Source organism: Lathamus discolor, chromosome 3 (genome assembly GCF_037157495.1).
Source record: "Lathamus discolor isolate bLatDis1 chromosome 3, bLatDis1.hap1, whole genome shotgun sequence".
Lineage (NCBI taxonomy): Eukaryota > Metazoa > Chordata > Aves > Psittaciformes > Psittacidae > Lathamus > Lathamus discolor.
Window position 1 is genome coordinate 19,882,551 of NC_088886.1, and position 26,660 is coordinate 19,909,210.

Below are 26,660 nucleotides of genomic sequence, written 5' to 3' on the forward strand. Positions count from 1 at the left end.
GTACCAAGGTTAGAAAGGAGAACAGCCAGTCCACCAGCGCAGCAGGAAACAGAGGAGCTTGCTGGTATTTAAAACAAAAGGTAGCATTAGGTCAGAAAGGTTTTCCAGCTCTAACAGCCTCCGTGGAATGTTAGGCCCATGATAGGGATAGAAGAGACCATGCCCATGCCTCCCAGTCCCTCTCTGCTACACTGAGAGGGAGCAGTCCCCTGTGTGCTGTCATTGACAAGCCCTACAGCCCTTGTTCTTAAAAGAAGCCTTTACTGGAATGTCTTTCTAGCCTACTCTCCTGTGTACAGTTATTTGTCTTGTAAGTGGGTATGTCTGGATTTGTGGGCTGTGTGGGGAGTTTGTTTATACTTTTTATGCCTCCCAAGCTGACATGTTCTGCCTAACAGAGTTGATCTTCCTCCAGCCTCTTCACTCCCAAGAGTTTTCTGTGCAGCAGAACTGCTTTGCCCCTTGTCTTTGTTTTCTCTTCTGTTTTTTTATCCCTTGTCATTAGTACTGCCACAGCTGGTTATGTTTCAAGTATGGCCATCCTGCTGCAATGATACCCTGCCAGCAACATGCATATGCACAGCCAGTGCTGTCAAAATGTCTGTTTCCAAGAAGTACTCTACCTGAGGGAGCTTTAAACAATGTGCCTGGGAGGGTCAACACTGCTGATTCTGGGCCTTTCTTCTTGAGATGGCCATGAGCTCCCTCCAAAACAAATAAGAGCAATCACGGTAGATCCACACTGGCCCCTCTCCTCATGCTCTTTCTTGTAGAGGGAAATGACTGTTCAGTATGAAAGTAGGGGAGGTGGGAGATCAGGTGGGAAGTGGTCCCCGGGAAGAGCCAACTTTCTTTCCCTGATTCCAAGACATTCTAGTCTGGACCAGGTACTGCAAAGCACCATCTGGTACAGATCTGCTACTGACTGTATTGCCCACAGGTAGTGGGCAAAATTTTCCAAAAATCACACAGTGGTGTACGCTAAGGGCATGTTGTGCTCCTCATCCGCAGTCAGTGCTGATCTCTCCTGTGGCTCCTTTATTTACTTAGGAGGCCACAGACAGTTTGTTTCCTTCGGCTTTCTTGCTTGCATCTCTTCCTTGTAAGTACCCCCCTTAGATAGCCCCACTGCTCTAACAACTCAGACTTGGGGAGAGACCCCATCTCCTTGCTGTAGGCTTGTGGTTTGTCAAAGTGACCTTGATTGTGTGTATCCAGTGTTTCTAACCATGGCCCCTGTTCCTGTATGCGTATAGACCCAACAGCCTGCCTCACAGTTTGCTGAGAGACCTGCAGAACTGAAATGCCCACGATCTCACTTAGCCTGTGTCAGGGTCTGAGAACAGCTCATGGGGGTGAGACCATTGCAACTGGTTTGTTTGGACATAGTTCCAAATGAGAATTTACTTCTTAAAAGCGAAGTAATTTGGGTCACAATATAATTCCCTTGCCTCCAATAATCTTGTCTAGCAAGCAAATCTGTGAATGCTTTAGGAACGCTACTGCATTGTTGCAGTGAGTGTATTTTTAGTCTGTGTAGCTGTTACAGTAACACCGCTTCAGTTATATACTTATTTGGTAGTGTATAGCAACCCTTCGGATGGAAACATTGTCCAGATGTGCTGGGTAGGACAGTCAGGGCTGCTCAGCAGAGATGAGGTGGAAGATTGCAGGAGTGACGGCGTAAAGGAAGCTCCTGAATTATGTCAGGGGACACCTGCAGCCCTTCAACAGGCCAGCCCCAGAGCTGTGTGCCCTCATCTTCTTACGAAGCTTGTGCTTTCTGAACTCTGTGCTGCCTTAAACATAAGCTCTGTTTTGGGCCAGGGCAGGTTGCAGTATAAATTATTTGGGGCTAAATCATTCTTTAAAACAAACTAGCATTGTCAGCTTGGCGCAGCTAGCACAAAGCGTCCAGGTACTGGGATACATCTGGTGGCTCTTTGAAAGCTGCCTTGGTTCCTGCTGGTGTGATAGATGGGGCTGCAGAAGCGGCTCCAAGCATAAATTAATGCTTTGGAATCTGGTGTAGCAAAGCAAACTTTCTCATTAGGAGGTGTTATCGGAATGCCATTGTAGCAGGCACGAGTTCAGCAAAGATGGGTTTAAAAGATTTGGTAGTTTTGTATCACCTTGTGCAGCGATAATTCTCTGACACCTATTTTCATATCAACTAAACTACTTACATGGATAGCGACTTCACTCTGCACTGTTGTCTGTGAAGAGGGGATGATTCTCTAGCCTTAGTGACTAAGGTAGTTAAAGTAAAGATGGTGCAAGTGATTTCCCTTCTTATCGTACCAGAAGGAGTAAGGACATAGTCCAGCTCTACGTGCTTGACACTAGCTTAACTGTATATTCAGTGAGCACAGTGGGAGTAGAGCCAGACAGGTTCTGAACACTTTTACGAATCACTTACTAAGAAACCAGGCAGTAGGTATGTGGGTTATCTACTGCAAAAGCACCTGGGGCCTTTGAGAAGAGGCTGAGAGCTGGGGATGTCAAATAAGTGCCACAGGCCCTGAATTATACAGTACTGGTCTCACAGAGTATGTTTTGGGTAGTCCACTGTGGAACTGCTTAGGGTAAGGTAAAATTCATAGCAGATATGGCAGAACAAAGCTCTGTCCTAAGCTTACCTAAGGTGTAAGCACATCTTCAGAAAGCTGCAAAGCTCTTCTATGGTATTTGGTTACAGCCCTGAAACAGTTCAGCAAGGTCAGGTGGCATTTCAGGGGAGCTCTGTTTCAGCCTCTCTGCAAACTGCAGTTTTCAAGGCAAGCATTTTCCTACAGCAAAGGTTTTTGGGGAAGGTATATGTAAGCAGGTGTCGTGGTTTAAACCCAACCACAAACCTCGTTCACTCACCCCATGCCCCGACCCTCCCCGCTCCCGGAGGGATGGGGAGGAGAATCAAGAGAATGTAACTCCCATGGGTTGAGATAAGAACAGTTTAGTAACTAAGGTATAACACAAACCACTACTGCTACCACCAATAATAATAATGATAAAGGAAATAACAAGAGGAAAGAATACAACACCTCAACACCAGCTGACCAATAACTCGCCCCACTCCCCTCAGCGGAGCACCGACCTATACCTCGTCCAACCCTGCAGTCCCCACCCTTCCGGGGTAACTCTCCGTTACATCCTGGGCATGACGTGCTGTGGTATGGAATACCTCTTTGGTCAGTTTGGGTCAGGTGTCCTGTCTCTGCTTCCTCCCAGCTTCCCCTCCTCCCTGGCAGAGCATGAGGCTCAGAAAGTCCTTGGCCAGACCAAGCATTCGAGCAGCAACTGAAAACATCGGCGATATCAGCACTGTTCCCAGGCCAAAAGATCAAAGCACAGCACTGCACTAGCTCCTGAGGAGAAAAATGACTGCTACTGCTGAACCCAGGACAGCAGGAAGGGGTAAAATACCAGAATAATGTGGTTCTGCCTTATGACTGCATCCATAGGGCCAAACAGCCGACTGACTTGCAGAGGTTAAACCTAGAGACAATTGACATCACCATTTGTTCTGACTTACTGCAGAGCAGACACTAAGATTGTCGTTACTTACCTCTCAAGCCCTCTGCCTGTCTTCTGCCTTTCTCTAAGACAACATATCTTATATAAGTAGATGCCTGATCTCAAAGATGGACTTGTTTGAATGTTCAACTTATTGATACATGTCGGTACTACTAAGGGGAGAAGGAGGACTTTGGTTTTATGGTTTCTCTGTTAAGCCAGTTTTGAAAATTTAGTGTTTCAAATATGAAGACAATCATCCATCATCTCCTGTGATTTGTAACAGTAGTTATTACTCTCAGCCTTATTTGCTAAATGTTTTTGGTTTGGACTGCAGACTTCAGCTTTCATCAGTGGCATCTAGCAACATGTTTGCTTTTTAGAGGAACTGCCATAAACGCTAGAGAGCAGCGCTGCAGAATTAGATTTCTGTTCCTTAGACCAAGCTTGTGCTGGGAGTCAGGTACTGGCTGTGAAAGTTAGTGAGCCTCTTTGAGAAGGTGCAGTCAGAGAACAGCAATGTTGGCACAGCTACCTGTGCTGTTGATTTGAAGTCGTCTGTCATCTGAAACATGGCTTTTAAGCCTGTTAACAAATAATTAACTGCAACACAGCCTTTTGGCCTGGGAGGGATAGCTTCTTAAGCCTGAGGCTGTACCGTGTGAGAGGCTGTGTGTTCTGAACTTCAAACAGGAGAAATAAATCTATTTATAAATCCAGACACCTCTACAGGAGATCTGTTCCTGAGTTTTCGCTTATGTAATCTTACAGAACATCAGTCGTAGGTAACTAAAGACAATAAACTTTAGAAATAACTCGGTGTCAAGTGTTGCTCTGGGCTGTTAAGCCACCCTGTGCAATGCATGTTGGCAGTGCTGACCTTCCAGCCAGCAAACAAGCAGTGGCAGCAGGCAGCAACTTCAGGCAGTCAGCCCTGCTGGCCTTCGCCTCTCTGTGAGGTGTGATGGGTGCATGCTTAGGCAGGGCAGTACATGCTGACCTGAGTGTTGAGAGAAAGCACCGGTGACATACTCTGGTGCCTCCAGAGACCAGCCATATGCAACTGGTGAGCTCAACACTCGTCAGGGTCTCTCTACCTTGGTGCTCCACTGGTGTCTCCCAGATGTTGATCATGCCGGGTGTCCTCATGGAAGGGGAAGGAAAGAAAGCTTGATCAGGTTACTCTTAAAAGTTCTGATGCAGGAATCACCCGGCAAAATTGTTGGCCTGTTCTGTGGATAAGGCCACAGAACAGGCCACAGGGTCCCGTGGGGAATCCACAACTCTACTGTGGATATTGGCCACTTGCTGACAAGGGATTGGGAACAGCACAACTGAGTGTGTCCAGCTATGCAGCCACTGGATTTAAACTGGCCATCAAGGAAAATTGGCACAGTTCTCACCGCTGCCTGAACCATAGGCGCTGGAGGGGTGCATCGCTTCCCTGTGGGAAACATCAGCTCAAATCTCGCTGCAAGGGCTTTGCCCAAGTTGCACTGCCTTGCCTTTGTCACAAGCAAAGAGTAGAGAGAGTCATCACAGCTCAGTGAATTATGTTGGCTTCTTTCTGGACCTGGGCTCTTCAATGGCTGGTTGCAGTCTACCCTAAGGGGCTCCAGTGATGAAGAGGCAGCTCACAGAAAGGCTGGGCCAGAGGGACCAGGAATAAATGCAAGTGCCTGTGCCTGTGGGGAGTTAGAGTCAGGTACCCTTGGTCTTGTCTGAGATGTGGTCATCAAGCCTTTCCTTAAAAACTGACAGTTGCAGATACCCTCTGGTCTCCTGAGGTAGCTTCAGACAGGGCTTGTAGTTCATTATGATTAGAAACTTTGCAAAGATAAATCTGTTTCTCTTGAGATTGAGCTGATAATTTCTCGTCCCGTCATGCTGTTGGCTTATCCACAGTGGTCTGCAGTCCTCAAGCTTTTTCTGCAATGCTTCTGCCCAGCCCCATTTTGTACTCATGTTTTCCAGTTCTCCTGAGCCTTGTACTTCACTCTGGCCTTAGTTGAAATGCATCCTGAAGATTTTGGACAGCCTCTCTTATCAAAACTGCAGTCTAATCCAATACTCCAAGGTGGTTGAAATTTCTCCAGTTCAGCATCTTCCAGAAATCTTACAAGTATGCTCTCTATTCCTTATCCAGATCATGAAACAGTTTAATGGCATCGAGGTCAGGACAGAGCCATGTGGAATCATTTTTGCAGTGCCTGCCCCTTTGACAGTGAGCTAATCTTTCCAAATGTCGGATTGCGCTGGCTGCATTCAGGTCACGTTTGCCTGGTGTTCTGCTGAGAGCATCACATGGGCTTACACAGAACATCAGCCACTCCACCCTCCAGGCTGGGGTGGGCTGGGCAGGGTCTCTGGTAATGGCCACGCGTCCTGGGGCTGGCACAGCCTTCAGACTGCTCCTTTCAGCGCAGCGGGTCCAGGCCGCAGCGGCATCACCAAGCAGTGACTGCTGTCTCTGTGGCAAATCTCACCTCAGTTTGGTGCTAATGGCAATGAGAAAGGCTGCCAAAAATGTCTGTAGTGGGAATTGAGCCATTCCCACTACTGTCCTTATCCCTGTGAGACAAGTCCCTTTGCAGAGGCTCCCTGCAGTTGTTCTTCATCTACAATGCCTTCAACCTGAAAGGGGAAAGAATCAGGTATCCGCCTTTAAACCTGAGTGTCACTCCTGGGCTAATTCACGTACACGGGACAGGATTTGAGCACTTTGCAAGTGCCGGAGTTGGGTGTGTGAGTCCCTTCCATGCCTGCTGGCCACAGGCTCATTGGGAGCATGATTCCTCCCAGCTTTCTCAGCTGTGGTGGCCTCAGAAGGCACAGCACCTCCTGCACAGGGTAGCAGACCTGTGGCTTACTTAATCGCGGTCCACTTATTCGCAGGGGGAGCCTGTGTCCGTTCTGGGAGAAGTGGTATCCCAGCTGGCTGGGATGCGCTGATCCGGTTCCCATGCTCCCTGCTGCCACCCACACAGTGCAGCTCCCTTCCTCCACGGGCTGCTCTTGGGTTTGCTGTTCTCCATGTTGTGCAATGCCAGGGAACCTAATGATAGCCTGCTGCGCTGACTACTGCGGGCAGACACGGGAAAGTCTTACTGCCTTACCAAGAGGATTTCCTGGCCTTGGCTGCCATCCCATCCCACCTCACTCTCTTGTGGCTTTGGAGCACATATTATTACATAGCCAGGGTCCTATTGAGCTGTTGTCTGCAACGTGAGAGCTGAGAAGCTGTGCTTTCAGCTCGCTGTATCACAGGAAACTGATCTGTTCCCATTTCCGGTCTCCAGGCTCTTTGCCCCGCCACTCTCCTGCCAGCTTCCCCTCATGCCCCTCTGCTGCCCCGTGCAGCCCCCCTGCCTGAGCCGCACTGCCAGCACAGCCCCCTCCAACCATCTGGTCCTGAGCTTGTTGGGTGGGAACCAAGAGCGTATCCAAAGGATGAGAGAAGGAGTGACCTGGAGGCATGGTGTCTAAAAGGGTCCCAGCTGGGGACCAGGAGGGACAAGGTGCTTGTTGTGGTGTTTGGGTCAGCAGCACAGAGACATGCAACAGCTGCTCCTGGCCTTGGTCACTCAGTGGCACATACAGACCTTTTTCCATCCCATTTTTGCAGGTGGGAGCTTTGATTTCGCTTGCAGGCTCTCAGCCCCCTTAGCAAGGGTTTGCTCCTGCTTTTCATTACTATACCAGACATGCTAGATCTAATGGCTTCCACAGGTGGCATGGGGTGCAAGAGGGTCCAGCCGTGGTTGTCAGCTGTCATCCAGAGTCAGAGTTAATCCAGGAAAACAGTAAAAATTAGTAATGTATATTGCATGCCTCCAATCCATACGCTTTCCATTAGGTGATCTTCCATCCTCCTTAGCACAGAAAGAAAACCTTGCCAATGGCAGTCTTCTGACTCTGAAAGGCAAGGATTGGTCGTGCCTAGAAATCTGATCTCAACTCTCTCATTCCTGGACACACTGTCTATGCAGGGAATAGTCTCCCACCTTTAAATCTAGGCAGCAGATGCTAGCCATGTGCACAGCCTCTGCGTGTAAGCCCAGGAGCTTCTGCAGCAGCAGACATGCCTGTCCTGGGACTGCGCTGGGGTGATGCAGCCTGGCATGCCCTTGTGCCAGGATCCCATCTGCTGCCCTTGGTCTCCCTATGTCCAGAGGTGTGTCAGGGTAATGGCCTTGCCCAATGTCACCATAACATCATGCAAGTAACAACAGCTGGGTCTGGGTTGTAATGAGGCACAGTTAATTCTTTCAAGTGATTGCATTTTAACTTTTTTTATTAATAATATGGTGAAGACATTCTTCTAGATCCTCAGTGTCAAGGGGGTTACAGTATTCTTAAACCAATAAAAAGAAAGTGAAACATTCAGCTTGCTTAAATAAACTCTATCTTCACTCACCCCTACGCTTTAGTGGCTCAGGAACAGCAGTTAGGTAATAAATCTGTACAATACAAACTCCATCAGTAATTATGTGCAGATGATGAAGGGGGAAAGAAAAGACTTGCGTTAATTTCTGTGTGTGCCTGCACATGCCTGGCGTGGCCTGGGCCCTTTGAGGTGTCACAAGCAGGGTGGGGCTGCACTGTGTGATATGGAGCTCCATGTGTGGAGCTGCAAAAGTGACTGGGGTCTCCCTCTCCAGCTTCTGCTCCAGACAGAAGGAGGTCCAGAAAGCTCTGGTTTTGGTGCTGTGGGATCACCAGTTTGCAGGGCTAAGTCTCAACTTTGGGTTTTTTTTTTTACTTTTGCAGAGAATGTGATCAACGGGCAGGACTATGAGGTGATGATGCAGATCGACTGTGAAGTGATGGACACCAGGATCCTCCACATCAAAAGTTCATCTGTCCCACCATACCTCCGGGAGCAGCGCAGAAACCGCACTGACACCTTCTACAGCGCATCTCCCTCTGTCCCAGAGACACCCCATGCCCTGAGGGCTATTGTCAAATCTCTGCAGTAGCTCCTGCAGCAGCAGCACCTGGCACACAGCAGGTCCTGTTGCCAGACTGAGCCCCTTTGCCAGCAGGTCTCTAGGGCTCCTGGCACATCAGCACAACAAGGGCAGACCCCACTTAGCCCATTCCTGTGCCTGACCCTCCCCACCAGCGGTATCCTGCCCAGGGATTATACTGCTCAGCTGGCTCCTTGGCAGGGACAGGCCTGGGGGACCCATGCCATGTGCAATGCCTGGTCCCAAGAGTGTGGGTGGGGCACTCTGCCGCAGTCCTGGTGTTGGCATCAGCCACTGGTGCCCAGGGCTGGCACAGGGAGGACAAAGGACACAGGGCATCCTTGCTCCTTACACACTGTCCAGAACTGTGAGTTGTTTGGTTTGTTGTTTTTTTGTTGGTTTTTTTTGTCCCCATTAAACTACTCCTTAGGTGGGGTGCTGGGGTCCTGCCCAGAGACACCACTGCAGAGGCTTCCCTCAAGATAAAGCTTCCCTCCCTGCCGTGCGCTCGGGGCAGCAGGAGGAAGCTTTCAGTAAGCTCTCCCTGCAAGTACAGGGAGAGCCACAGCCCTGCACCCTACACCAAGCCTGCCACTCCAGCCCTGGCCCTACACCCCAGGGACAGGAGCATCTCTCGTCTCCCAGAGTGGCTGTGCTGGGCCTGGACAGATAGTCCTGCTCCACTTCAACCCCATATGCCTGCCAAAATCCCTGCCCATGCAGCATCCCTTGCTGGGAAGCCTTGGGCTGCTGCCCAGGATGGCAGCAGTGCCATGGGGCAGCCCAGCCCCAGTTGCCCTGCGGGTTGGTGGGAACCCCCACTTACAGCAAGAGCACTACAAGCAGAACAGCTTACCACGGTGGTAGGGGTGAGGCAGTGTGTACACACGCACAGAGTGGTAAAAGGCTGGAGCTTGCCCCAAAGGTGGTGATTTAGTGGAGCACATGTATTTGTGGAGAGTGTACTGCTATTCTTTTTTTCTTTGGTTGGTTTGGTTTTTTCCTTCTGTTTCTTGCTTGGTTTGGGTTTTTTTGCGTTCGTTTGTTTGTTGGGGGGGGATTTTTTTTTTTGTTTTTGTTTTGGTTTGATTTATTTTATATTTAATGCTTTTCACTGCTAACAAACAGCCTGTGAAGCAGTGTTGGATCTGCTGGGGCAGAAGAGCTGCTTCCATTCGGTGGGACACAACAACAGTACCTCCCTCCTAACACGCAGACACTTGCACACCCCTTCTCTGCCTTGTGCTGACAGCCACCCATCACGCAGCAAAGCAGCTGCTGCTTGTCCCTGAGCACTGAAGGACCAGACATGGCTCTTGCTGCAGCTGAGTGCTGCTGTTACACAGCCTGCTGCAGAGCTCTCTTAACTGGTCCCAAGTTTGCCAGGCCAGAGTCGGGCCGTGGGGCTCCAGCACGCAGTGCGCTGCTGTGTTCAGCTGGGATGAGACCCCAACAGAGCATCGGCCTTTCCTAATGACTTCAGCATGTTACATTACATTTTTTCCCCTTCGCAGCTAGCATATAAAATCATGGGCTTCAGTTTGCCAGCCAACTGCCTTCATTGTCTGAACTGCTGACTGATGTGGGGTGTTTTTAGTATCATTATTATTGTTATTATTTGTGTGTGCAGCTGTTAGGAAATAAAGGTTGATCCTGTAGCAAGACAAACAGCTTGGGGGAGGCCAGGAGGAGGGTGAGGAGCAATACACCCCTGTAAAGTATGTGCCTTGCAACACTATGGAAAAGCTTTGCCCTTTGCCACGTAGTCAGCGTGAGCTGCACAGTCCCCCAGTCCCCTCGGCGCTTGCGCTGCTGGGAAGCAGCCGGGCTCAGTGAGGGCTTTGGCTGCGCTCCTTGCACCAGTTCCTTTCCTGGCCCGGCCCCACCTGACTGTGGGCCAGCTCACACAATAGTCAAAACCAAACCCCAGCAGTGCCCCAGGCAGCAGCACGCAGCTCCCCACAGCCCTGCACAGGGGCAACCAGCCTCTGGGGGTGGTGCTGATGTGTGGCTGGGGCAGGGACCTGGCGTGGTGGATGAGCTTGGCACAGCCCAGCCCGTTGGAAAGGGCTGCTTGGGTGGCTGGGGGCTCGGGCATGGCTGTGGCACCACATCCTCAGCCAGCACCCAGGGCGCCAGTGGCGGAAAGCACCTCTTGGCCTGTGTAGTTCTGTTCTCTGTGTCCCTAGCACTGAAGGCAATAAAATGGTTATTTTATTTATTATTACTGTTTTGCTTGTTGACACTGCTTTGCTTAAGCAAATGAGTAGGTCAGCGCTGTCTCTTGGGCTGCACAGCACTGCTGCTGTCAGAGGCACAAGCACCCAGTCCCCTCCTCCTGCTCTGGCTCCTGAGGAGGGGGCACTCTGCATGAGCTGCTTACCCAGAGCCTGGGTGACCTGGGGGCAACTGCAGGTATGACAGAGCCAAGCTCTTCTCACAGCTGGACACAGCCATGCTGCCCTGCCCTGGTGCCAGGCATAAGCAGCCTAGAGCCTCTTTATGTGTAAATGGGCATTCCCCAAAACCACCACCCTCCCATGCATTTCCATGCACCAAGAGGGTGAACCAGACCCAAAGAAAGCCCCAAACAGCTGCAAAGGTATGGGATGTTTTATTGTTGACAGCAGGTAAATACAAGATGCTGCTGGGCAGAAGGGCAGGGGCTCCTGATGGCCAGCAGCCAGGACCAGGGCGAGCATGGCAGTGAGAGGGCACATGGGAGACGGAGCGGCAGTGGCATGGGGAGCCAGGGCTCCCCCAGATGCACAGCTCCCCCACCCAGGCAGCCCAGCGCCTGGCCGAGCAAAGCCTTTGCCCAACAACCAGCAATGGGGACTATTTTGGGTTACAAATTGAACAAACAAAAGCCATCTACATGTATTTACAGTGTCCCCCTCCCCACTGCCAGCTCACTCCAGGTGCGAGTCAGGGCTCAGGGTGCACCCGGCCCCCCAGAGCAGGTTGCAGAGCCCAGGGTGGAGGGGACAGTCCTAGGCCTAAGTGCCAGCACCAAGGGCTGCCAGAGCTGCACTCGCAGCCCCATGTATACAGCAGGATCGCCAAAGGGCCTGCTGCCCGTCAGCTGGGAAGATGGTCGAAGGAGACAGGACAGTCCTATGGGACATGCACATCCTCCACAAGGACAGGCAGACGTCAGCATCCCGCTGGGACCTGGTGCCTGCAGCAGGAAGGCCACCTTTGCACTGGTTGTGGGTCTCTTGGTGAGCATTGTTAGATGAAACCTCTGAGGAGGACCGCATCTAGGCCACCTCTTCTCCCAGGCAGGAGAGCTGGGTCTGCTCTCCTGCAGGAAGGAAAGCCAGAAGCAAGGTTACAGCAAAGAGAAAGGGAGTGGTTCCGGCCTGGGGATCGATCTACGATCCGCCATAAAAAACAGCTTAAAAATCCATCATTTACTCTTTGATTTGTACAAAATAACAATAATAACAATAAAAATAATAACAAAAGGTGCTGGTGGCCCCTGGCTCGCAGTGCCCCACTGTGCCGGGGGGTCTCAGTAGGCAAAGATGACATGGTAGGTGACTTGGTGCCCATTGTCCCAGGCATAGAGCAGGCGGTCCTTGGGGTTATAGTCTATCTGTGTGGTGTAGGCGTACTCGTTCTCAAAGAGCAGCCGGGGGATGATCTGCGTGTTGGTGTGCGTGTCAAAGGCATAGGAGATGTTGGCGTTCCTCTTGTTGTAGCTGTCGACCGCGTACAGGACCCCGCAGATGACAAAGCAGTTCCCATAGAAGTTCTTCCGCAGCCCCGTCCGCCACGTGGTCTCCTTCTGGGTGCTGAGGTCGGCCGCGTTCAGCTTGCTCAGCACAATCACCTCTTGGTTGAAGCCCTCATAGCTGATGGCTGGGTAGATGACCCACAGGCCATTCTCATCCACAGCAAAGTCCACATCCGAGTGGCCACGCCACCGCCACGGGGTAGACTCCTCATAGGCCACATCATGCAGCATGGCCCAGGCAGCCACATACCGCTGCTTCAGGTCGTATTTGATGATGTTGCGCGTGAAGGCCCGGTTGTAGTAGAAGGAGCCATTGTAGACCACGTGCCCCGTCCCAATCCAGCTGTACGGGAGCTTGTACGAGTTGCTCCAGCGACCTGTGCGGCAGAGACACCTTGCTTGTGAGACCTTTTGCTTTGGGGCTGGTGGCCTCATCAGCAGCACCCTTTGCCCACAGCCCTGCTGCACTCCCTCCCCAGGCACCAGCAGCCGCCTGGTGCGGTGACAGGCAAGTCCAGGGTCACAAGGGGCAGCCTGACCTGCTCTGTGCTCTGAACTCCACACGCTGGGTGCCAGCACCCAAGAGGGGAGGGTCCCTGGCAGACAACCCCCCCCATGGTGCAGCATCCCGGGGACAGGGACACTACTCAGGCCAGTCGAGCAGCACTGGGGATGGTGCAAACCCACCTTGCTTGAAGTTGTCGAGGTTCCTGAACTCCACCAGCGTGTTCCCATAGTAGTAATTGGTGACGTAGATCCGCTCCTCCTGGGCCAGGGGGTCCTTCATCCAGGCACCCTCATTGCGCCCATAGGTGTTCTGGGTGGTGGGCCCCGAAATGGTGGATAGCGTGTCCTTGCAGCGCCCTGTGCAGGCAGAGAAAAGCTCATGAGCCTAGAGGCAGTGCAGCCATGCTCTCCCTGCTCCTGCTGGGGTTCTGCAGTCATCACCCTCCTCCAGCCCTTTGCCCACCCAGCAGGTACCCCCACTGCCTCGGCCTGGGCTCAGCCTAATGAGGCCCAGCAGCACTGGCCACATCCTGCAAACAGTTCCCAATAGCCCCAGCCACGTTCCTGCCCCAGCTGAGGCTGCTGTCTGCCTTGGGTCCATCTCCAGGGAGACCTCTTTCTTCCCTGGCCCTCAAGCTGAGAGGAGACCGCAGTAGGTTCCAGAATTAACAAGCCAGTAAACCTGGCACCGCAGTAAAGTGCTGTCCAGCCACCATCTCCATGGCACCTCCCACCCGTGACCGAATTCAGGTGTGCCGTGCTTAGCAGAACACGCTGCGGGCACAAGTCAGCCCTCACGCTCACAGCTGGATCAGTGCAGGCACTCACCAATGATGTTCCTGATGTCCTCCTCCTCCAGTGCTTGCTTTGGAGTGGCAGGGATGGTGAGACTGATTGGTGTTGGAGGGGTGCTTGCTGGTCCCCAAGCTCCCGGGCTGCTCTCTGGGGCAGGGCTCATCCCCATGTCCCTTAAGGTGCCAGTGGTGGTGGCCATGGCAGGGCTGGGGACAGCAGTGGTGGCTGTAGATGGGCTTTCTGTGGCTGTGGCCACCACTGTGCTGGCCAAGGCTGCCGGTAGCTGTGGAGTTTTCTCTTCCACCAGCCCTGGCAGGGCGGTCATGGTCTCCAGGGTGGCATCCAGCATGGGCTCTGTGGACATGGCAGGGGACAGGGGCACTGTGGCCATCGTGGCGGTGTCGGTGGCTGGCGGGGTGGTAGGGTCGCTGCCAGGGGTGGGTGGCCATCCCACCGGGGCGGGCTTCCTTGTGTCCTCACCCGCCCTGCTGCTGGGCCTTAGGAGCTGGTCCTCGATCAGCAGGTCCACCGTGTTGTCCCCGCTGAACAGCTCGTCCGCTGGCAAATACAGGCATGGGCATCAGCCCCACAGAGAGCAGGAGTAAGTCCTGTACAGCCCCTCTGCGCCCACCCCACTGCTCTTGCTCCTCTGCCCACTTGTCCAGGCTGTACTAAATCCGTCTGGTTTCCCTCTGAATTCCCAGCTGGAGAAGGGCTGTGTGAGCTGCAGGGGCTGATGGTCAGTGAGACCCCATCACAGCCACATCCACCACCTCAGGCTGCGCAGAGCGGGAGGTGATGGAGCGCGATGCAGTCTGCGAGTTCCCAGAGATGGAGCAGGGGCTCCACGCTGCCTGGGACAGGACAGAGACACAACTGCAGCACCCAGCCGGATCCCACCCTCCTAAACCAGGCTGCCTTCCAGCACCCCGACCACTGCACCAACCTCCCTGGATGCCACGGGGCAGGCACATTTGTAGGACTAACGTGTAATAAACTTGCATTTACTTTTGGAAAGGTGTTGGTGCTGGGTATTTTAAACTAAAGCAGTGACCTATTTCCTTAGCTACCAGGGATTTTCTATGGAATAACAGTGCTGTAATGGTCCCCCACGCAGGGCTCAAAGGCTGCACAGGGGTGAGGTACCAATCATCCCACCTCCAAGCCCTTCTCCTATGGTGATCCCATGTGCTTCCCAGGGGATGAGGCAGGACTCAGGGGTGGACACTGCTTTTGCAGCAGGATGCAACCATCCTACTGGACGTGGCTGCAAACCCAACTCACGTTGCTCCTCGATGTCATTCTCTGACTCAGTGGACTGGGCTTTGTAGTAGGTGACCCCTCGGACGATGGTGGGCTTGGAAGGAGGACGGCTCCTCACATGTAGCTTCCTCTGCAAGAGCTGCTCAGGCTTCCCATCCTCCAGAGAGAGGTGCAGCTCCGGCAGGGACTCAACAGAGTTGATCTGCTGGGATATGGTTTCCTCTTTCAGGAATCTTTCTTCATATTTTCCCTGGAAGAGGCACAGGAGGTTGTTAGTGCATGAGCCAGAATAGCCATGTTTTGGCAGACGGGGCAGGTCAGGCTGGCCAGCTGAGCATTGGGTAGGACACTGCCCTCCTTCCCTTCTCAGAGTCATCTTCAGCCCGTCCTCCACCTGAGAAACCCTCCAGGAGGCAGCAGGGGTGGCAGACCAGCACTGCCTCTGCGTGACACTGGTGCCACCCTGCAAAACTGGGACCGGGTGCTCAGTAAGGCACAGGCTGTGGGATGCAGGATGTGAGGGCAGGGCGGGGGGACCCCGGGGCGGCATTCACAGGGCACAGCCCCCATTGCAACTGCTCGCACATCCGCCCCCTGCACTGTCAGCACCTGATCCACAGAGAGCGTGCAATGTGCGCTGAGCTTCGGCAGAGCAGAGGCTGAAGGTCCTGACAGGCAGCGACCAGGAACCATCCCCAGGGCAGGGAGAGGGACCTCGCCAGCCAGGGCAGGAAGCGGGAGCTCTGCACTGAGGCAGCCACCAGCTGCCACAGCTCATGCCTGATGGATTTCATCTCATTAAAGGAAATCGGAAAGACAGCTGAAAGGTTGAAGCGGTGCCCATTTGGCTGAGCAGACAGGCACAGGGCTCCTTCACAGCCCTGCTGCAATTAACAGTGAGAAAAGAGGAACATTGGGAAATGAGGTCACCCGGGGTAATAAAAGCCCCACACTTCCTTCTCCTGCCTGGCCTGGGCTGGCTCCTCTCCAGCAGGCAGCAGAGCCCATGCTCCAGGTACGGCCCAGGGAGCAGAGGAAAGGTGCTGGGCGTGCTGCCGGGCACAGAGCTCTGCCTGGAGCAGAGCGCACAGCACATGAGGGTCAGTGTCCTGCAGTGCACAGTGGGAGCCCATCCTTCTCACAGGGGCTTGGGGAGCATCCCCCTGTGTAGGACCCGCAGGGGCCATGTGAAGGATGCTCTCACTCCCTGGAGCTGGACACCCCTCTTTGAGCTGGAAATGATGCAGCAACAGACCCCCCATCCCCAGACACCTCCTTTTGCCCTGCAAAAGGCAGGATGCTCCAGCAGCCCCCCAGCATGGATCAGAGCAGCAAAGCAAAACAGCAAGGGGGTCAGGACACCCTGGGCAGGCCTTTTCCCAGCACTCTCTCCGGGGCTGCGCAGAAACCACTGCCCCAGTACAGAGTGCTGGTGCACTGGGGCAGCCCCCGCAGGGATCCCCACAGTCTGGGGCTGGAGCCAGTGAGATGCTGGAGGCTCTGCCTGAAGCCCGCCAGGAGCAGGGGCTGGCTGGGGAGGGGTAACGGCCCGGGAGGGATGGAGGGCGAACAGGCTGCCCTGCGCCGAGCCCCAGGCCCTGCTAGTCAAAGGCTCCGAGTTTCGCAGCGCTTCCCGGCCGCCCGCAATGACATCATGCTTTCCAAGCAGCACGGCCGCTGACCTCGCACACCAGCAGCCCCAGGGGAAGGGGGGCGGCCCGGGGAGCTGCCCGCTCCGGCTCCCTCCTGCATCCCGGCGGCAGCCGCGGGGCGCGGGCTGGAGCCGGAGGCACGGAAGTGGGGTCTGCTGAGCCAAGGAGAAAATAACCCCGGGACAGGGGCCGCAGCCAGAGACACCCTCAGGGCTGGCTCCCGCTGCAGCGGCGATCTCGAGCCGCGCAACCCGCCTGGGCGGTCCTACCTCTGCGTGCATGTAGGCAGCCTCAGCGTCCCGCTGCAGCGAGCCCTCGATGTCAGCAAGGCTGTTGGTGAGGAGGCTGGAGCAGTTCTCCCGCTCCCTGCGGTGCGGTTCCTGCGCACCCTCCTCCGCGCTGGCTCCTGCGCGGTGGCCTTGCTGTGTGAAGTTCCTGGACATGCCCTAGAAAAGCGAGAGAGGAGACTTTGTCCCGTGTAAAGACAAGGGGTGGACCACGGTCCCATCCTGCCTGCCTGACCCCTGAGGCAAATCCTTGAGGTCCGCATCCCACTTCTCTGGTTTCTCTTCTCCCAGTCCTGCGCCACTGCTTGGCTGCTCAGTGCCACACTCAGGATTGCTCCTCCCCACCACCATCCACTCCCAGGAAGAGAGGGAGAATGTGGGGAGGAGAGGAGAGCCACGGACCCTCAGAGAGCTGCCCTGGCTCCAGGAGGGAGCTGCTGCTGGCTGCAGCTCTCATCAGGCAGCCCAGGGCCGACAAACCTTTTGCCCTTCTCAGTCTCCAACCATAGGCGTACCTGCTATCCAAGCGGTTGCTGCAGTCTCTGCTCAACACTCCTTGGTATTTTACTGCTTTGAATAGATGGCACATCAATCACAGCATTTTTGCACAGAGACTGAGGGTGGTTCCCCCAGCTCTTCATTATCAATCTGTTCCACCATTAATTTCTCCTAAACCCCACCGTGACCTCCATCTGCAACCTCAACATCACCAGCTGATGCAACAGCTGCAAGCTAAAGACAAAGCAGAGAAGCTGCCTCCCTAGAGAAGGCTGTAGCTCTTTGGAACAAGTATTGAGGGTTCCTTCCCTTTACCAACACCAGTTGTGTAAAACGCCTCGTTATACCACAGGCAACTCGCAAAGACTTCTCACCTCTGCACCACCACCATCCTGAGCTCAGTTAACCCTCAGTCCCTCTCTATGGGCATCTGAGTTACCAGTCTTTACCCAGGAACTGTGAGACACGTATTTATCATGCAATTTCTGAGGCTGAGTCCAACAACACAGGGGCTTCTCAGCAAGCATTTTGCTGTAGTAAGAAAAGGAACAGAGGATTTCATGATGCTCTCCTAGGAGCAGCACAGGAGCAGAAGCAGCTTTGATAATATCCTCCTCTTGGGAGGATGACTGATCCTGACAGCCCTGTACCCTTATCACTTATTCTGTGTAATGTTTGGCTTATGACTCGTTTGGGGATAAAATCTGCCTCCCGTTGAGTGGGGAGGCACCACCAAAGCCTGGCCTGTGATGCTGCTTGAGGCCGCTCAGCTGCTTTCTGGGGAGCAGCTGCCAAAAGCACACCCGCCTGGGAAGCCGATGCTTTAAAGCCATGCCAGGCTCTTGTTCAGCATCTCAGCTGTCCATATCGGATCCCATGGTCAATGCAGGGTGTGATCCTCATCTTCCCAACAGGAATTTACATGCTAAGCCGGCAGCAGGAGGCATTTCACACCTGTCGCCTGCGCTGCCTGTATCAGCTCTGCCCTGCCCCAGCAGCACCAGGGGAATCTCCATGTACCAGACGATGATTCTCCATCAACCCAGACCTCTCTTGCCCTGCTCCATCCCATCCGAGTGAGTGCAGGTAGCTTCAACTGCTTGTTACCCGCTCCCACTGTCCTACTTCTGGGAAATTAAAGACCCAAATCTATGAATTCCCCTCTCCTACACCTTCATTGCTCCCTCTCTGGCCAAACTGCATCAGCCAGACCAAGCTTCCTGCCTGTCTGAGCTGCTGCGACAGGCTGCGAGCAGAGCAGCCACGCTGCAAGGTCATCCTGATGTGCTTAGACATGCAACTGCCACCAGCACTGCTTGCACTGAACCCCTGTGCAGGAACTGGCTGATACGCAGGGCCACTTTGGTGCCAAAGAAGAGCGCAGTCAGCTGGTTTCAGGGGAGACAAATTCACTGACCACAGATCCACAAATGACACCGAAAAAGGCCTGTTCCCTTCATCATCCCTAATCCAGCTAACTGTGGATGTTTAATAGCAATGGACCATCAATCTGTCCTGATGGGGCCCTCCCTATCCCCTGCTCTGGGGGAGACCAGCTCACCGTGCCATGGGACAGGTTGCACCACCAGATCTGTGGCCATCAGTGTCACAGGGGTGAAGCTCCCCAATGGGGACGTGCGGCACAGGGCTGGCAGCACAGCTCCCACTTCCCTGGCTCCTCTCCCCTGATTAGGAGCCCGAGAAGCAACCACAGAATATGCTAAACCACAGGAACAGGGTGGGATTGCAAACAAAAACATTGGTGCTTTGTTAGTTTTAGACCTCAAAACCTTTTTTCTCCTTCTGGGTCAATCGCTGTGCTTGGAAACACAGAGCCCCCCAGGCAAACACACTCCTCTCGGCTGGCTCCTTCCTGACCCCGGGATGAAGCACGCCGTGCCTTCCCGAAACACTTTGCAAGCGGAATTTTGGCTTTATAAATCATCGCCTTTCGGCTCCTGGCTGCAGACGAGCAGGACTGCTCCACTCTGACAAGAACGTGGAATTACTGTCCCAGATACGGACCACGGGAGAAAACTCCAGTATTTAATCTGGCAACCTGTCGCTACATAGCTGAGCACAGCTTAGCACACTGCAAACCCTGTGCTGTGCTAGCCAAAGAAACATTAAACTGCATGGGAGTGAAAAGTATTTCACTGGAAGTCTGCTCCGAAAAAAACACAAGAAGAAAAGGAAGGTACTTTCTGTATCCTTTTTGGAGTGTGAGGGTTCAGCTCTTTCTTAACACAGGCCAAGATGTAACTTGGTCCTTAAGGAACCTGACCTCCTTGGCTACCAGCAGTCCTGGTGAGTGTACCCCAACACCAGCCCTGAACCTCTAGTACCCACATCAAACAGCACAAAAGCAGCCACTTCAGAGCAACTATCACACTAGCACAGACATAACACTTTGAAGAGGAAAAACTTAACAGCAGGCCCATCTGACCCCAAAGGCGTACTGGTTCCTATGAGGCCGCAGCTGCGATCCTACATCCAGTTTGAGCCACAAGGGATGGGGGGGACACTGGAGAGGGTCAGGGGAGGTTAACTGAGTGGCAAAGCACTGGGCACTGCCTGTGAGGAACACAGTAGAGTCTGGTCTGGTCTGAACAGCCTCGTCTGGTCAAGTTTAGTTTCAGCCTAATAGTTAATTAACATTTCTTCCAAAGAAACAAGGCTCTGAATGCACCAAAGATGCCAAGAACTTGACTTCAGGCAAGTCCTACCAAAGGCAACAGCCTCGAAGGAGAGAGGGGGAACTCATCTTACCTCCTCGAGCTTCTCCACCCGACCCACCAGCTTGGTTGTGACCGAGTGCAGCTTCAGAAGGTCTAAACCATAAAAGGCACTTTCCAGCATCTCGACAATGGAGGACAGCTGCAAGGCAAAGGGAGCACACCGTCAGTCAGAGGCACTTGCTGGTTTGTACATGTGCCTGCATGGTTTGTACAACTCAAGAGGCAAGAGCAATGCATCCATCTGAGTGCAAGGCTTACGAAAAAGCAAGTTTTTCCTTATACAGCCCTGCTGCTGTGGTCAGAGCACAGCAAGCAGAGCAACACACGCCACCTCTGCAGAGCTTCAGGAGCATGTTTTGGGCGCTGGGGATTAGCAAGCAGGCAAGGAGAAGCACTGCTCTCCTTGGCGGCACTAGGGAGGTTCTGTCACAGGCACAAAGGATTAACTACTCCACCAGTGACATGACTGGCAGCACAAGAGGCAACAAGAGAACAGCAGCTCAAATAGAAGTGAGTCTGAGATCACTCTGAGTTCGTGCCATCCTGTGGTTTTTTCCTGGAACAAGAGGAAACTTGTTTAAAAACTTAAAAATATTCACAAATGCAGGAGTGAAGCAACTGAAATCCAGTGCCAGCCTGGTAACAGCTTGCTTCCCTGGAGATCAGCTCTGACACAGGGATGCTGCCTTCACCTTCAACCACCCGTTTCAGAGGGGCTCTGCATTAACTCACCCCCTTCCTGCAGCAGGAAGGGTTGTGTCCCCACGTCCCGCCCAGAATCAGCCCCTGCTCACCAAGCCTGGGGATCCAGACAGAAATACCCTCGTTCTGCACCTCACGGTGCTCAGTCTGCAGAGGATGGTGCTGAGCAAGGCACAGGCTGGTGAGGAGGGCTCCTGGGCCATTCCCTGACTTGGCTCCCACACGCACCCACTCCCTGTACCCACATGCCCAGCGTGGTGCTGCAGACCCTACAGCCCTGACGGCTGAGAAGTGTTTTCAGTGCACGGGGGTTACTACAAGGTGGTGACATTTTCTCCCAGCAGTTACAAACTGGTCAACAGAGCTCCCCAAACATGGAAGAAGTGCAGGCAGCACTGCTGGCAGCACTCTGAGTTTCCACCCCAGCCTCTGCAGTCTCCCTGTGGAGCTGACAGCAAAGGAAAGAGTTTTTTGGGCCAGATAAAATGGCAGCATTAAGAGACAAGGGCTGTTTCATGGCTACGCATCCACTTTCCACCAAGAACTGGACGGAGACGACCGATACAATGCGCTCCACTTGCCAGACAGCCACTGGAGACATGTGCTTTCCCTCCAGGCTGGATAGTTTCCATCAATGCACAAAGGCTGCAGACTTTATTAACCACCTTCCAAATCTTCCTGAGCACAGACTCCTTGCAAGACTCTGCACCCCAGACCCCAGAACACACGCTGTGCCTGCAGGCAGAGAAGCAGCATGCTGCCACTTCACAAAAATAGATCTTAGATTTAGCTACCCCTGCCGATACCAAGCTGAGCCTCCCATAATGATCATACTGATGCACACCAACCTGATGTTTCCTTCCCTTCACTAGCTGCAGACTTTGCTCTCACTGTCCTGATGGTCCATAAAGTCCTATGGGACCTTATTAAAGGCACAGATGGGACTGAAACCTCGAGCTGGGATGCTCAGCGCAGCCATTCAGCTGAGCCGGGGTGGCTCAGGGGTACGTTCCTGCTGCCTGGGCAGCTCCCTTGCTCACTGCTCCCTCAGGGGGACCATCCTCCAGCCCATCCCTCATAAAGGAGGGCTCTCATTTCAGGGAGCTTCTCACAGCTCTCCCACATGTGGAGTACCCAGGGCTTTTGAGTCAGAGCATAAGAAAGCCCCATGAAACACAGCAGGCATAGGGCACCACTCTACATGCTTCCGCTGCTGCAGGGGGCAGGAACAACGCTCATGAGACCAGCCGTGGGGCTGTTTGGAGCAGTGAGGAGGCCTGGGTTTCCCGGCCCCCCTGCCGAAGAGAAGAGCGGGGGAGCTGCTCTTCATGAGTCACACAAGAGCAGAGGCTGTATCCCCTCCTGCTTCCCATCGTCTCCTGCAAGAGGTGGCTGTTCCCAGCGAGCTCGACCCCAGGAGGGGCTCTGTGTCCGGCCAGAATGCAAGCCTGTTTCCGCAGCTCCTGGGGTTTGACTCCTGCAGCCCAGAAAATCCCCACGTGTGTGTATTTGGATAAACCTTGCAAAAACCTTTGGCCGCGAATCCTTGCGAAATGAGCGGGGGAGCCTGGGCCAGTTCCTAGAGGACAAGCTTTCACACCACAGCTGGCTGTGAGCTGCTCCCTGGTGGGAAGAGGCAGCCGGAGCCAAGGGTGCAGCTAGCCATGCTGCTCCGCTCCTCCTGGAGGCTGCCCAGCTCCGGAGAGCACAGGGAGAGGGGTGTGAGCTGCTGGTGAAGGAGCCTGCTTCCCGGTGAGGGACTACAGGGGTGGCTCTGTCACCTCGGAGGGTGTCCCCCCCCCCGAACAGCAGGGAGCTCCCAGCTCTTCATCCAAGGCCAAGTGGGACATCCTGGCTTCTCCTGCAGACGAGGGACCACCAAACAGCTCCAGGCTGGGTCTCCTCCTTCTCTCAAATGATGGACTGTCTGCCTGTGCCTGTTTATCTTCCCTAGCTGCAGGGAAGCTTGGACAAGAAGCCGCTAACTGTCTGCAGTCAGACAAGACAAAACACATCCTTGAGCTTCAAGTTAATTAGAACAAGCCCATCATGGTGGCCTCAGTGGCAGGATGCCCCACGGCACCTTGCATGCTGCCTTGCTTTCCCACCGGAGCTGGGATGAGCAGCACTGCCCCAGGGTACATCCCAGCACTCAGCCTTTTGCTCTGGGGACTCCCCAGGGCTGGACCAAACCAGTGGCCCTTTGGGTAGGATTTCTGCTGCCCTGTGCAGGTAACAAACTGGAAAACCCAGCAGGGTCTGCTGCCACCTGATAGACCGGCAAAAGAAAGCATCCACTCAAAGCCACAAGTACTTAGAACAAACACTGTCACATTTGGAAAAGAGGGAGATATTACTAAAGAGACAAAATACTGAATAGCACAGAAGTGTCAGCATTGAAACCAACAAAACCCATGCCGCCATCAGCCAGCTGTGTAACACACCCTCACGCTGACGCATCAGCAGCTTTTGGTTCCTGAAGCCAGAGCAGCTTTTTGCGTGGGCCCTTCGGAGCCCCTTTCCGTGGCCGGAAACAGACCTGGCAGCTGCAGAGCTGTGCCCCAGGGACATGCAGTGCTGGACAAAGGGCAGGGAGCAGCCCAGTCCCTCCTGGGCTGCCAGCACAGGCAGCCACAGGGGACCCCAGGCAGCGTGGGGTGAATCTGCAGCTGCTCACATCAATCCCTTAAGCTGAGCTTGATTTTCATATCAAGCATGCAGACATAAAGGTAACTAGGAGAGGTTTTATAAAAGAAAGTCTAGGAAAAAAGTTGTTTTTAAAAAAACCCTGGAAGAAAAGGCTTCGGAAGATCTCCCCCTCCCAGAAGAATCCCAAAATCAAGGTGCTCTCCTACCTTCAGGTCGCTGCTCTCCGCCTCCCGCAGCTTCTTCAGCCTGAAGTCCCCCTCGCAGGGGTTGAGCGCCGAGGGGGGGGCCACGCACGCACACTTGCAGCTGGGTCCTGACGTGATGGTTTCCACCGTGTAGAAATCCTCCGCTTTGAACGCGCCTTCGTTAATCCTTTGGCAGGCGCCACGGCCCAGGGGCCTGACCAGGCATTTGCACCGACAGTCGGAGCCTTCGGACACGGCCTTCACCTTGTCATAGTCACCTAACAGCTGAGCACAGGTCACCAGCAGTTAGCAAACATCTTCTCCTCTGCTTGCCCAGCAAGGGACCAGGGCACCCTGGACTTCACGGTCCAAACAAGGACACTTTGGGCACCCTAAACCTCAAGGAAATTGGCCAGCTCTTCCAAAATCCAACAAGTTTTCTAGAGAGTGCAGAGCTTTCTGGTCCCTGCCTACAAGGGGAATAAAAACTAGCTTCTCCCAACAGGGTATTTTTTATTCCACTTGGCATACAGTGGACCTAGCCGCTTGGAACCTTAAATACAGGGATTTTAAATACGAACCCCATCCTGATGTCTTTTAATGCTCTGTGTCCACTAAACCCATTAAGTCACCTGTCACCCTGAACAAGGGTTTTTTTACAGGGGCAAAGGGGGTAAGGGTGCACTGGAAGGGTTACTGAAAGCCACCCTATGAGCAGCGTAACCTGGTGGTGAAGCAGTATTTCTGATTAGCCCCATACAATGCCAGGAATTTCCTTTACAGAGATTTGCAGACAGAGCTTCTGAAAGCCCAAGCACAAAAATAACTTTGACGGTACATTTCCAATAGACTCCACATTAGCTATTTCCGAGGGCAGATAATAACACACAGTCTGATCGGCCAAATCTAATAGAAACCTCCACCACATCCCACTGGCGGGGAAAGAGCCTGGATCCCTCCCCTCTGCACACAAAGAGGCTCCACCAATTCCCCTCCTAAAGTGCTCCTCGGTTTTTGAGCTCCCCGCACAGAAACGAGAGGACGGAGGCTGTGAACTGCCCCCCTCGGGGCTTCAGGGAGCTCACTGCACCCCGGGGCGATAAAACTCCCTGCAGCGACATCCACCCTAGCCCCGCCGATGAGCGCCGGGGCGCGCACAGCATCCCCCAGCACCGCCGAGCGCGCACATTCAGCATCCCCCAGCGCGGCCCTACACGCACACAGCACCCCCCGCCCCGCCGTGCCCCGCTCCCTCGCCAGCAGGTACCTGCGAGAGGATGTTCTCCTGGTTGTCCGCCTCGTCCTGCAGCGGCTCGGCGGAGGGCCCGGCCGTACCGGCGGGGGGGGACCCTGCCCGGCAGCCGGCGCCCAGCGCGGCCAAGCAGAGCAGCAGCGGCAGCGGCCGAGCCATGGGCGGGCGGCAGAGGGGCCGGGGCCAGCGCGGAGCCGCCGCTGCTCGCTCAGGTGCGGCGCGGCGGGCGCGGGCGGGGCCGGGCCGGGCTCCCGCCCCGGTCGCTCGGTTCTCCCTCCCTCCGGTCCTCCCTCCGCGGCGGGACAGGCCCCCGGGCGGGGCCGAGCGGGCCGCGGGGCGGGACCGGAGCCGCCCCGGGCGGTGCTTCCCACCTGCGGCGGGGGCTGCCCGCAGCCTAGCCCTGGCCCTGGCCCTGGCCCTGGCCCTGGCCCTGGCCCTGGCCCGGCGGGGACACGGGTCGGTGCTCAAGCTGCCCGTGTGCGGCAGGCTGCGGCCAGGAGGAGGGTGCGGGTGACTTGGGCATCTCCTGCTCCCTCACACGGGGCTTCTCTGGAGGGCTGCAACCCTTCTCCCCCAAAATAACCCACATTGCCTGTCTGCACCAAGCAAACCTGCGCATCCCACCCCTGCAGCTTGCCAGGGAGCTGGTGGGGGACAGAAAGCCTTATAGCCTGCCTGGCTCCTTTTCCATCTCCACTAAAAACCTGGCTCTCATCCTCCACGTACTTTGGGTCGCAAGGAAGCTGTGCTGGTGGCAGGACACAGCACAGCACTCCTGCATGTGGTAACACTGTATGTGCTGGGGTCACGCAAGCAGTTCATGTTTCAAACACAGGCTGCTAGCCATGAGCGCAGACCTCCATGCGCTTACTGACATGTAGGCTGATGCTGCTGGGAAGTGGCCCCACTCTGGCAGTCCTGTATCCTCCTGTGCCTCCTGCCAAACGGAAACGTCTTGGACGCACTGTTCCCGCAGAAAGCACAGTCGCAGCATCCTCCACTGCGTAGGTGTCTGCACTGCCCTGAGGATGTCTGGGCCTCACTGACACACGAGGAAACCTGAGATGCCCTTATAAATGTACCGATGGAGATGAAACACACGCCTGCACCATGCCCCCGTTATGGCACAGGCTCACAGTTGCCTCAAAACCTGATTATGGGTCAGAGGAAGAAGCCACAGACACAGCGGGTGACAAGAGGGGCCATGCGAAGCCCTCGATGAAGCAAGGCTGTGCGCGAGCAAAGCACCCCCAGTCCTTAACGCACACGTGTCCCCAAACCACCCCAAAACTGGTGCTTGCGGTCCTGGGACCAGGCACCTCTCTAGGGCGGCTCCACCTCTCCCATCCCATTGCTGTCTCCCAGGGATGGTCTGCGGGGATGGAGCTGCCAGACACAAAGAAAACATTTTGTGTGAGAGAGGAAGCTGCTGTGGCACGGGGGGGGGGTGGCAGGAGCTGCTGACTCCAGGGCCAGGACCGCAGGCTGTGTGTGGCATGGCGCTGTGCCTGCCTCTCCTTCAGCCTCCCTGGGAGCTGAAGCCTGTGGAGAAGGGGACAGGAATGTGTGAGTCCCTGCCGCAAGGCTGAGCAGCACAGAGGAGGAGGGGAAGCAACTGGAGAGGGTGGGAGAACAGGGACAGTGAACCTTCAGGCAACTGAAGAGCAGTAGAAGAAAGGCATTTCTGTAAGCCTCCCCCATCAAGCTCTCTTAAGGATAAAAAGCCCCTTGGGCACCAGCTCCTTCACTTCTCTTTCCATTGCTCCGTGCTGACAACAGCTGAGCTTCCTCGGGGGTAGCTGCTCCATCTGTCAGCACAGACTGCCCTGAGGCTGTGAGACCAGGGCTTTTGGAGCCCCAGCCTGTGCACAGTGGGGCCTCCAGCTGGCTTTGAGCATCGGGCCCCA

At 54.5% G+C, this 26,660-nt stretch overlaps 2 protein-coding genes across 4 annotated transcripts in view; one reads left to right on the forward strand and one right to left on the reverse strand.

Moving 5' to 3' along the window:
* Positions 1-10,707, forward strand: part of ATF6 (activating transcription factor 6) — a 78,512-nt gene extending 67,805 nt beyond the window's left edge. For 2 of the 3 annotated variants that reach the window (XM_065673871.1, XM_065673872.1), the window contains exon 16: positions 8,284-10,707. In XM_065673871.1, coding sequence (XP_065529943.1) covers positions 8,284-8,492 — 209 coding nt within the window. In that variant the 3' untranslated portion in view covers positions 8,493-10,707. Of the gene's footprint in view, positions 1-3,228; positions 3,469-8,283 lie in introns of those variants that run through there. The other variant, XM_065673873.1, reaches the window with a different exon arrangement.
* Positions 10,708-11,078: 371 nt separating this feature from the next.
* On the reverse strand, positions 11,079-24,982 carry OLFML2B (olfactomedin like 2B). The gene is made up of 8 exons (XM_065673870.1): positions 24,769-24,982; positions 23,523-23,786; positions 19,997-20,104; positions 16,712-16,888; positions 14,812-15,040; positions 13,561-14,085; positions 12,913-13,089; positions 11,079-12,602 (listed from the first exon to the last, which is right to left on the reverse strand). The coding sequence occupies exons 1-8, from the start codon at positions 24,910-24,912 to the stop codon at positions 12,001-12,003; spliced, it is 2,226 nt and encodes a 741-aa protein (XP_065529942.1). The 5' UTR covers positions 24,913-24,982; the 3' UTR covers positions 11,079-12,000.
* Between the last annotated feature and the right edge of the window lie 1,678 nt (positions 24,983-26,660).

Excerpts from the sequence above, each read along its gene's own strand:
- OLFML2B (XM_065673870.1), bottom strand. The coding sequence starts at position 24,912 with ATGGCTCGGCCGCTGCCGCTGCTGCTCTGCTTGGCCGCGCTGGGCGCC. Across the intron at positions 20,105-23,522 it reads CGGAGAGCAGCGACCTGAAG|CTGTCCTCCATTGTCGAGAT; the intron begins GTAGGAGAGCAC and ends TTTGCCTTGCAG. Across the intron at positions 15,041-16,711 it reads CTGCCTACATGCACGCAGAG|GGAAAATATGAAGAAAGATT; the intron begins GTAGGACCGCCC and ends TGCCTCTTCCAG.